This window comes from Athene cunicularia (genome assembly GCF_003259725.1).
Source record: "Athene cunicularia isolate RWA chromosome 1 unlocalized genomic scaffold, athCun1 chr1_part1, whole genome shotgun sequence".
In the NCBI taxonomy this organism is placed as follows: domain Eukaryota; kingdom Metazoa; phylum Chordata; class Aves; order Strigiformes; family Strigidae; genus Athene; species Athene cunicularia.
In genome coordinates this window covers 130038666-130049708 of record NW_020799091.1, presented here as the reverse complement: position 1 = coordinate 130049708, position 11043 = coordinate 130038666, and the positions used below count along the sequence as shown (strand labels likewise).

The window sequence follows — 11043 nt, the reverse complement described above, 5'->3', positions numbered from 1 at the left end:
CTGAGCCTCCCGAGGGCGCTGCCGGTGCCCCGATGTCACCTCACCCGCGTCCGAAATAGATGGGGTGCCCCACGTTTGGCGCCAGGTACCTCACTGCTGGGGGCGGCGAGGGCAGCCTGAGGTGCGCTTCTCTCCAGGCTTGTCTTGCTTAGTCTTCCCAGATTCCGGAATTAAAATGACCCGAGTTAGCCATCCCCCGAAGTACTGTGAAGGAAAGTGCTTCCAGATGTTTTAGAAAGTTTAAGGGGAAACGTATCACCTCTTGGCTGGTTTTCCTAAAATGGCAATGCTTAGGCAGGTATAGAGCTGGTGCATATATTTGTTTCTCTACATTTGTGAACCCAATAAGCTTTGTCAACAAAATGTGTCAGAGGTAGCAATCTCAAAGCTAATCATGTAAAAATTACAGAGTTACCTGCCATGAAACTTAAGTTATCGTATTTAATTTTAAAAAAACAGAAAAAAAACCAGCTCAAAACACACCAGGTGATAAGGGACAGAATGTTACAATAAGATCAACTCAAGACCAAGAACCGTACACTGAAGCAGTTGCCATGCATGCAGAACCACCTATCTTACCTTGCTCTGGTTTTTTTTTTGTTTTATATGCTATAGAGTCCTAAACACTCTGCATTTCACCAGTACACTCTTTGAATATGTAGAGGCATTAATGTATGGACATATACCTGAAAAAATGAGAGGAAAAGGAGAGTTGAGTTTCTTGAAGTTTAGAGACCAACTTTTATAGATTAATGCTTTTTTTTTTTAATTAGAAAGCTATGCATTCATTTACCTGTTATCAAAAGGTTTGATACTTTAAATGAGAGACTGAAAAAAAACCTTATATTTTTACCAGTTCATGGAATCATTTTTTTAATGCTGGAGGGCTTCCATTTGGATGGTGATACATGGCAAACATTGAAGTCTTAAATCAAGGAATGTTTGGGTAGCTTGTTGCATAATGATGGATTTCTCTGAAAAATAAGCCAACCTAGCGTTATTTGTTCATGTATTTCTTTTATTTTTTGGTAGGCCTTTTCTGTTGTTTCAAAGCTGCTGTCTCAGCGAAAACTTGACCTTCTGCATGAACTTGTATCAGCAGAGGTAAATGCTTTCCATCTCTTGTTCTAGCAATTGATTGTACCATTATGAAGCAACATGCATTCAGCCTGACAGTATCTACAAATATTTCCAGTATGGTTTAATTTGGGAAAAACAGCATAATGCGGAACAGGGCAATTGTTTGTCCTACGTATGCTTTTTTATATTTAATTTCAAGCCATGAAACTGAAAGTTACTGTATTTTAAAAATATATTTATTCTTGTCATTGATATTTATTCTTGCCGTTGGGCATAAAGACCAATTGCCAAGAAGATTGCTGGTGTACCAGAAAGGATTGAAAGGTGGTGGGTTCTGAATGACAGGTGGAATCACGTACCTCTGTTGGTGTAGGCAGATAGCTGACACTTTCGGACACTTTCAGAAAGCAACTGGTTTGTGCTCATCCCTGCTGCACAAATACATTTCCACCCCCGAGCAGGTCATAGAGCCAATTGCTGGTTTTGGCTGCAAGACCTCAGGCTTGTGTCATGGTCTCAGGGATATGGCTACCCTGGCTAGTAAACATCGGTGCGGTGTGTTCTGTGTGTTTATGAATTTTTAATTGCTGAAGTTGTCTTGGCCTTCCCAGGGGATGGAGGTAGCAGATACATCAGAATCAAATGGAGGAGATACTTCAGGTCTATGTCTGCCTTGTTGTTACTGGATGTCAGCTTGGCCTGCCCTATTGCCACCCATGCCTTTGCAGCAAAAATTTTGGTGCTGTTCTAGTGCATCCCCACTGGACAATCTTGCCTCCTCTCTCTAAGCAGAGATAGCAATAAAATGTGAGTTTGTTTCTTATAGTTGTTTTGAAAGAGCATCTCCTCTTCCTCTGCTCATCTTAAATTCGTCAGGTGACGGGGTCAAACACCGATCCAGAGACCTCATGTAACCCACGCATGCAGTGGATGAGGCTGTGATACCACACTACTTCGTTGTTGCTTTGGCCAGTGAATTTTATACCTGCAAAATGTACTAGAAACCAAAGTCTTCTAGTGAAGATCACCTCTTGCTTCCATGCCACTTCTGGATTTCTTATCCAAAAATGGCAACTCAAGTTAGGCTAAAAACTTAGTATGAGTTAAAAATAAGTGCTGCACAGATTCATCCTTTCTTCTGACATGTCTTTCTCATGTGGTGTTTGAGGTGATGCCTCTTCAGTTTGTGCACCACACCTTTCTTAACACAGCTGTAGGTCTTGGGACACTCAAATACTATGGATGAGAATGCAGTATGGAACTTAAGTCCCAGAGCAATGATTTTTCAGTCTTTTCTGACTTGCAAGTGTGTAAACTTTTTCTAATGGGAATGTGCATCACCAAATGGCAAAGATAAACTTAGTGGTAATAGAACTGATTTTCGAAGAAATTTGTGAAAGATGACTAAGAAATAATTGAATCAAAAGCCAAGGAGTATACACATAGCAAGAAATCAGCAGTGAGAAGGAAGAGTGTAAGTATGATAGTGGAAGCAAGCTTAACTGGTATTTTCAGGGCTTTCATGCCTTGCTTTCCAACTTCTGTTTTGACAGTATCTCTTCTAAACATTTGTTAAAATACTTAGCTCTCATTGATTTGAGCAATAGTAAATGGATCTTCTTTAATATCACTGAATTAGAGTTTGGCAGTGCCCAAACTTCCCAGTGCTTTTTCAGTTCTGTTGTTGTATGTTATACAAATGTTTTAGCAATATAGCTAATTTTATTAACTGCAGTAGAAAAGATTGTTACTTCAGTTTCCTAATGAAAAATTAAGTAACGTTTTTTCTGAATTTAGGTACTTCAGGTGCTGAAGGAAAAGATTTCTTTGCTCCCTGACAACCACAGGGATGCTTTAGCAGCTGACATGGATGCAATCATGTACACAACAGAAGGAGATGTTCGCATTTACTATGATGATGATGGTATGTGTAGAATTCTAAGACATTTCAGCAGTAGACAGTCTTATTTCCTGGTTTTGCTATTAAGCAGGCATTCTCTGTACAGATGTGTGTTTGAGTGCTGTTTCTCCTTCCTTGTTTTTCTGTTCACAGTTCATCTATATATAATTCCCTGATTTTCTTTTAAACGGGAGAGATTATTGTTAATAAATCAGTTTTGACTTCTCTTTAGGTTTGGATTATTCTTCTTCTTTTGTAATTTCCGATTTTTTGCATTAGTAGTCCTTAGCAATCTCAAATCACTTAAACACAATTATTCTACTATATGCAGAAAGCTGTTTTCCTCAGCAGTGAAAATACATCTTCCAGGAAGAATAGTGAGGGCTGGATAATGATACAAATTTTGCTGTCTTCACTTTTATTCTGTTTTCATGGAATATACTTTGTTCTAGGACTCCTTGATTTTTTAATTTTTTTTATTTTTTAAATTAGTGATGAGCTCATGCAAGTTTTTCTTTTGGTTGAATACCAGCATTATGTGCTCAGTTCACTATCAGACACAGTTGAGATGGTTTATAATCTAACCATGGGTATTCCAAAGAACATTTCAAATTTTCAGACCCAGTGAGCTTTTTTCTTGTTTTAAGAGATAGGAATTTTTTTTTCCTCTTCGACTGCTCCTGAGTTTCAGCTACTCTACATACTTCCATAGTATCAGTAGTTGGCTTTGATCGTTGTGATTCTTTTTTTTAATACAGTTTGATTATGTACAATGTCATGCAACACTCATGATAAAATACATACTTTTCTACAGAGTGTATTTTAATTGTTGCTAAACAGCATGACTATGGCTTTAAATAGCTTTATTGTTCATTATTCTATCATTCATTCTTTATGACTGAAGTGAGCTGTCCTTTCAGGGTCTCAGTAGGATATATGCTAAGTAGGAAATAGGAGTATTTGGCCAATGAGAAACATGAGATCTATCTTACGCTTTGATTTATTTCCACAGGAAGAAAGTTTGTTAGCATCCTGATGCGTTTCTGGTATCTGAATGGTGCTAATCTACCTGATGAAGTACCAGGTGAAACCAAAGTTTTCCAGATTGTGTTTGGAGATGAAAGCACAAAAGAAAAAAGACATCTTTTAACAGCAAACTATGAGTAAGTTTACTTGTCCTTTTTTTTTTCCTCCATGTGCATGGGCTAGCTGTGTGGAAAGCAGTTTGGAACTGAAAGCAGTCACACTGTGCCAGTGCAGAACTTGGTATGTTTTAATTTACCTTGATTGTAATCTAAATTAGTTCTCATCCAGCTTTCCAGTTCTGAGTATAGGGCCAAATTTTTTAAATACCCCTTAGAGTCATGTTATTGCCTTTCTTCTGAGTTGACATTAATGGGAACTCTGTCAGGAAGAGCATTAGCTGGAGCATTGAATGAGATGTCTGATTCTTTTCTATACTGCTCCTGCAGCTTTCAGGAAATAGGCCAATATCAGTTCTTGTTTCCCATTTCTTAGCACAACTAACAGCAATGCAGTCAAGCCAGGCAGTCAAGTGTGGTGCTGTTGCCTTGTCACTTACTGCACAGAAGTCATAACTGCAATTAGCTGAAAAAGTAGCTTGTGAAAGAGGAAATTATTTAGCCAAATGCTTTCTGCAGAAAAGCAGAACAAAGCAAGCATCACCTGGTGTTCAGATAATTTATGCCACTCTGATCCAAGCCCTCAAATCACCTTAGGTAGATGGATTTTCATAAGAACGCTTGTAAATAATGTCTGTGTTAGCGTACTGATGTCAGAGTAATGCAGCAATATCTGCACAGTTGGCAAAAGGTAGTGAAAATAACATCCTCCAAAGTTGGGAAAAGAGAGATTTTGTGTGAGAAATGTAATATAATCAATGACTTCTACACTCACGTTTGAAATGGAGAGACTTTGTGGTCTGGTTGATGAGGAGCTCTGAAACAAAGGAAACACTCTGAGGACACCAGTGGTTTTTGCCTGGATGAATTTTTGTGGATCCATCCCTTAAGTGCATTCAGCATCTTCCTTAGTGTTGGAGGCTTCTGAGACTCCATTAACCCCAGGAGCCTCCCTTTAAAGCCCTAAATATCTTCCTAATCCCCAGCAGAGAGGTCTTTGCAATTATGTGTTTCTTCTGCTATCTACAGTGCTAACCTAAACTCCAATGGGCAAAAAGACTACAGGCCTTGGAAGCCTAATGTTAAATATTTGGGCGCCTGGAGAAGAGAGTTTCCACGAATGGATTTGTATGTAATTGCAGAGCAATGAGGTTCTACTGCTCTTATCCACAATGTGCAGGTTACTTGGGAGTGTGAATATTCAGCTTGAAGCTCAGACTTATCTTTAGATGACAAACAGTCAAAACTGACATGCTCAGGGACGAAGGTTTTAATGACTACAGAAGGAAGACTGTTTTGAAAATAGGGGTGGACGTTTACATTTTCCTATCAAAAACTGCAGAATTTTATGTCAGGGAGATTCAGTACTATTGTTAGTTTTGTCTTTTTGATGTATTTCTGAAAATATATTACTTTTTAAAGTATAGTTCAGTAAAAATGAAAATTTTCAGGTAGAGTGTATAGCACATGATTTCCCTTTAGAATGCAGTTACCATTGCATTAAATGAAACCCTTTATTTAGAGATGAGGATTTGCCACAAAGCTATATTCATAGTTACTGCTATGAAAACTGAATGCTTTCTTGATATCAGGGTCTTTACTGTTGCTGCTTGATCCTGTCTGTGGGATCTGAACCAAAAAAACAAAGTCAATGCACTTTGTTTCTTACTATAAAATTAATTCTGATGTTCCATTTTGGGGCATAGGCATCAGAATCTAAGGAGCTTTTACAGGGATAACTTTGAAGTAAAATATTTCTTCATATCTTGTTGGTATTAGTAGTTCTTTAAGGATCAAGTAAATTTTATCAATTCTTCACTTACTGTCTTTCCTTTTCCAGGTTCCAAAGGGAGTTTACAGAAGGAGCAAAACCAGACTGGACAATTACACGGATTGAACATCCAAGGCTATTAGAATAAATGCCTTCTACAGTCTTTTTATGTACCATTGTACATGTTCTGATGTAACAAATATCAGGCTCTTTTTGGTCTCTTTTTTTTTTTTTTTCCTTCCTTCTCCTCCAGAAGAGGAATGAATTTTGTATGTTTGATTTTCCAGAATTGTTTCTGAAATTTACACTGTGCTGCAGCATTGCAATAAAGCCTTTTCCCTGGAACAGGCTAGTAGAAGTTTAATTGGTTCTAATGCTTATCCAAGACATTTACACAACGCAGTTTCATGCAGGCTGGTATTACAGGTATGTCGACTTCTTACGTTCTGAGAAGAAATGGTACCACTTGAAGATAAACAACTCTTTCATGGCTGGCAGCCCTTCTGAGTTATTTTCCTATGTTTCTTTTTTTCCTAGGGACTGTACAATATATAGCTGAATAGCATGCAAGACGAAATAGAGGTAGATGAACTTCTTAGATTGTCTAGTCTCAGCAGTTCATTTTGAGGTAATCTTGCTTTTGAATATAATTGAGATTAAAAACGTAGAACCAATATCTGTATTTGGTATAGGATTGGAGTAAGAAAAAACTTTTAGCATTGCACTGAGAAAATAGATCAAAGACATACTTACATACATTTTAAAAAATGAAAACAACATTCCCTTCAATTCAGTAACGTACAGACAACTGCAAGTTTAGAAGTCTATGATAGAAAAATCAGTCAAAACCATGAATTTAAAAGAGGACCTAACACTGAAGCTAAATGAAGTCCTCTGTTTGAAATGCTTGTTGAAGAAATGAGCAAATCATTAAAATTAGATATGGCAACTGAACAATTTCCTAATTCTCAGATTATCTCTGTTTCGGGAACATGAGAATCCTGGTGTAAGTAGCTTGAGATTTTTATATGCAGATCAACAGGAGATCATTGTAACAGGTTTTTTTATCCCCTAGCTCAACTTTAAAGTTAACTTTCTACCTGGGTGTGTTGTAGAGATTTGTGCAGTGTTTTGGAAGTGTAAAGTATAATTACTGTGATTCACAGTAGTTGTGATTGAAAGGTATAAATTATGTTTTCTGTAGTTCAGCTCTTTTGATGCAGTGATTTAATGCGAAGAATGTTTAAAGCTTATCAACATGTTTTTTTATGTCAAATCTTGGCAAAATAATTAAGGTATTTTGTTCTGCCTTAGCAGCAGCAGCCTGGCCTTATAATGGAGAATTTGTGATTTTTCCTCTAGACAAAGTTCAGTGATGACAGAGAGCTTTGTCTTCCAGGGAGAATTTAAAATTTTATATAGCCATTTTGTATGCAGTCAGTCTGGAAGTTTGAGGCAAAGCGAAAAAATGTTTATTATTCAGTGGGCCATTTGCTGGAATGATGCTAAATGGTAGCATGTCCAGTTTGGCCACTGAATGATGCGCTGCAAGAAGCTGCAATCAGATGTAGTTGACATAATAACAGGAGAAACAAGCAGGACGCTACTGAGGTGTACAGATGTACCTCTAAAAAAAGTCATTATTACCGAGCAAAAGAAGACAAAAGCCAGTGAAGCCATCTTCATATTCAGGAGTGTTTGCTCTCACATTTAAGTAACAGAAGTCTATCTAGAAATGCTGGAGTATCTTCATTTTTAATTTGGATTACTTTATTAGTATCTTTTTTTGTTTCATTAGATGTATCAAAATGGGAGTCTCTGTCATGACTGATGAGTGATTACCCTTTTACTAGTGAGTGTTCCATTTTTGGTAGCAAAGACAGAGTTAGACCCTACTGTATGACTAATAATGAAAATTTTTTTTGGTTTATTCACAATAAAATTGTGACTTGATATGAACATACTCCAAACTGATAACACATTTTTTCTGAAAAGAAAAAGATGTCATTGGAAATTTCCATGCACTATTTTATTTTTTCAGAGTTGTGTTTGTCTGGGGGGTTGTGGGGGGAAAGCAGTGGTTGGATGTTTAGGTTTTTTTCCTCTCTAATCTTCATTTTAAAAATTATCCTGGAGACTACAAATCTCCATCAGATGCAGAACTACCCATGGCCTTATTGCACCATAAATAAATCAGAAAGGCACATAAATTACTAAGCTTACTGTGCTGGAAAGTAGTTTACTTCCACAGTGAATTAAAACAGTGTAATTAAACTGGATTTACAGTCTAATATTGGCTTCAGAAAAAAACCAAAACACAACCCCCACACTCCACCCCAACCCCCCCTCAAAACCACCCAAAGCCTAACTTGGAAGGAATGGACAAATGTACATCTTAAAGAAGTTTACAGGAGAAGCTTTGACTCCTTTTTACTTGTCATCCATAAATTTTCTGTCATAAATCTGATCATCCTAGCAATTAATCAGACTGAAGTGAATGTCAGGGAAGGGCATTTTGTCATCTTATGGCATCCATGTTTTCTCTTGTGGAAATACTTTTCTTCCATGTCACTTGTTCAGGCAAAACAGGAACTTCTGGTTTCTACATTTCTAGCCAAAAGTATCTACCCATACCTCCCGTTATTTAAGGTAAGAAATGTATTTAGTGTCTTCAGGCTAGCTCCTAGTGAATACATTTCTATATACTATCAAGGTTGTCCCAAATTCTCATGGCAAAAAGAATGAGTAAAGGGTTATGTTTGCTTCATCTTAATCTAAGACAAAGACAGAGGAGAATATTTTCTTGTAATTTGGCGATTTATAGTGCTGCCATTCAAACATCTTACTCTAAAAATCATAATACTAACTTAAGCGTTACAGAATTTTAAAAGAACCAGTGTTTTATTACAAACATCTTCATGATTTGGGAACAGAACATTGTGGGGATCTCTGTTTTACAGCATACTAGTGCTCCCAAATTCTCTTGCTGATTTGTCTCAGACATCACCTTAGAAATCAGCGTGTAAAGACTGGGGTGTGTTTTATTTCCCATCTCCTTGCCTGACTTCCGTTGCTGTTTTAAGTTGGGGGGACAAGTACAATTGTAATTATGGTGTACAGCCTGTAAATCCCCATACATACCCATCTAAAATATTTGCAGTTTTAGTCTGCAAACTTCTTAATTCAAACCCCAGTAATTCTTGAAAACAACATTACCAGGTTTGGTAGTCATTTTTAGGGTAAAATTCATATCTCTATCAGCAACACTGACATTTCTGATTCATTTTGCACAAAACAATGAGGCCACAAGGTGGGACTACACTTGAACTGGGGATGGAGATTCAAAGTACCACATTCTTCTCGCTTGGGCAAAACCATGTTTCTTTAAGTTCATGTGGAGTTTGGGAAGCATTTATTTATTTATTTGTTCATCTGAAACTCTGGTCATGTTTCCTAATTACTGACAGCTGCTTGGCACAATTTCAGTGCACGTGTCTAAGTCTCAACAAGCACTAATTAAAGCTGGCCAACAAAAACCCCATTAATTTGCACACCCCACTCACCAGTAGATGGCCTTGGTCACAAAGGTATTGTGGCTGGCATTAATGAGAGTGTAAGAGGGATAGAATCAAATGGTAGAGGCATTGATGCTCGTTTAAGTGCTATTTAAATCATTTAGACTTCTCTTATTAAAAAGTCTTTATATTCTTACTGGCTTTTATCTTGAGTCAATAGTAGTGTCTTGTGTTCTCTCTGTGGTGCCTACCCATTTTAAAGTGGTAATTAACAGCATTCATAATATGGGAAAGATGAGTTGTACAGTAAATTCACATAGGCATCTTAGTGTCTGACAGTAGAAAACCTTAGTTTTGTATTCACATTTTAAAGTATGTTTATTGTCTTGATCGTGGCTCCTTTCTCTCATGTCCCAGCATTGTATGGTTAATCTGGGGGTGACATTCAGCTTCATCCAGTTTTTGAGGCATGTTCAAGCGTGAGCTTACCTTCCCTTCAGGTTACGTTTAGTTAATTATTTTCAGGTCTTATGGCTGGAAAGCTGTTTAGTAGTAAAAGTCACATTGTTTGTCACAATAGTGATCATACTCCTTCAAAATTTCACAAGTCCTGTGCTTCTCTTTTTAGTTGTGTGGTTAAACTTGTTTTCTGCCCCAGTGTGCCTCATTGGCTGCAGGTAGGGGCCTTTGTGGTTCCTCACTGTAGTTAAATAATAGCTCCCAGCTTATACGAGATGGGATACACGTGTGAGTAGTGGGAAGTGTTTCTAGTTTCATTCCTCATATATGGATGTGATAGTTGATCGTAAAGCATTGGACCATGTGTGGACATAGGAAGAGGTACTTAGCTGTTAAAAAAGCAAGCACTGCCTACACAGCTGTGCTTTTGTTCCTCTAAGAGAGAGAAAGGCAGCTGAGTCAAATGGAGTTGCACAGTGAATACTGACCACAGTAAGTCATAGGGGTTTCCCTCTTCATCTTTTACTTTTTTTCCCGTTGCTGATGTGCTATTCTATTGGGTTTTTGCAGGTCTGCCAAATAGGATGGAGGTTGAGTAAGCCACTGCGTACGTCTACAGCACTGTTGAAAACATACTCTTTGTCTCAACTCTGTCTCTTACATGTATTTTGTCTGAATTCAGTGATGTATGCTTTTCCTAATATAAGGTTCTCCTATTGAAGCTGATGAGGAAACTTTCATGCATTTTAATGGGAGCAGACTGCAACTTTTTTGCTGCCCTTGAAGTTATTCTGTCAGAAATAGAGGCAAGCTAAAAATAGACATGCTGTAGTTTCTTTTGTGTGCCATTTCCTCCCTCTGCTGTCACAGAACAAGAGGGTGAGCTTGGTACTGTACTGCTCAGGATATATGAGGGAAAGGAGCAGGACAAGCAAATGCATGTGTAAACAATGTCAGATCACAGTAGTGTCAGGTTGTCAGGACAAGAGTGTCCACGTGGACAAATCTGCCTATTTGGCATTGGAAATCTTCTGTCCCCAATTTGCTACTGTTGGCCCTAGCAGAGGAGATGCATTTCAACAAGGGTGCAGCCCTTTGAAGGATACGGGAGATTTGGTGGGTGTAGGGAAACAAGTGGTGACTTTAATGTTACCCTAAGTTATATTTTGTGGCTGA

The 11043-nt window shown here is 37.8% G+C and overlaps 1 protein-coding gene across 1 annotated transcript; it reads left to right on the top strand.

Annotated features, from left to right (window-relative positions):
- The first annotated feature begins 1009 nt into the window (after window positions 1–1009).
- On the top strand, window positions 1010–7887 carry MAIP1 (matrix AAA peptidase interacting protein 1). The gene is made up of 4 exons (XM_026843893.1): window positions 1010–1104; window positions 2878–3004; window positions 3993–4143; window positions 5963–7887. The coding sequence occupies exons 2-4, from the start codon at window positions 2947–2949 to the stop codon at window positions 6039–6041; spliced, it is 288 nt and encodes a 95-aa protein (XP_026699694.1). The 5' UTR covers window positions 1010–1104; window positions 2878–2946; the 3' UTR covers window positions 6042–7887.
- Window positions 7888–11043: the final 3156 nt, after the last annotated feature.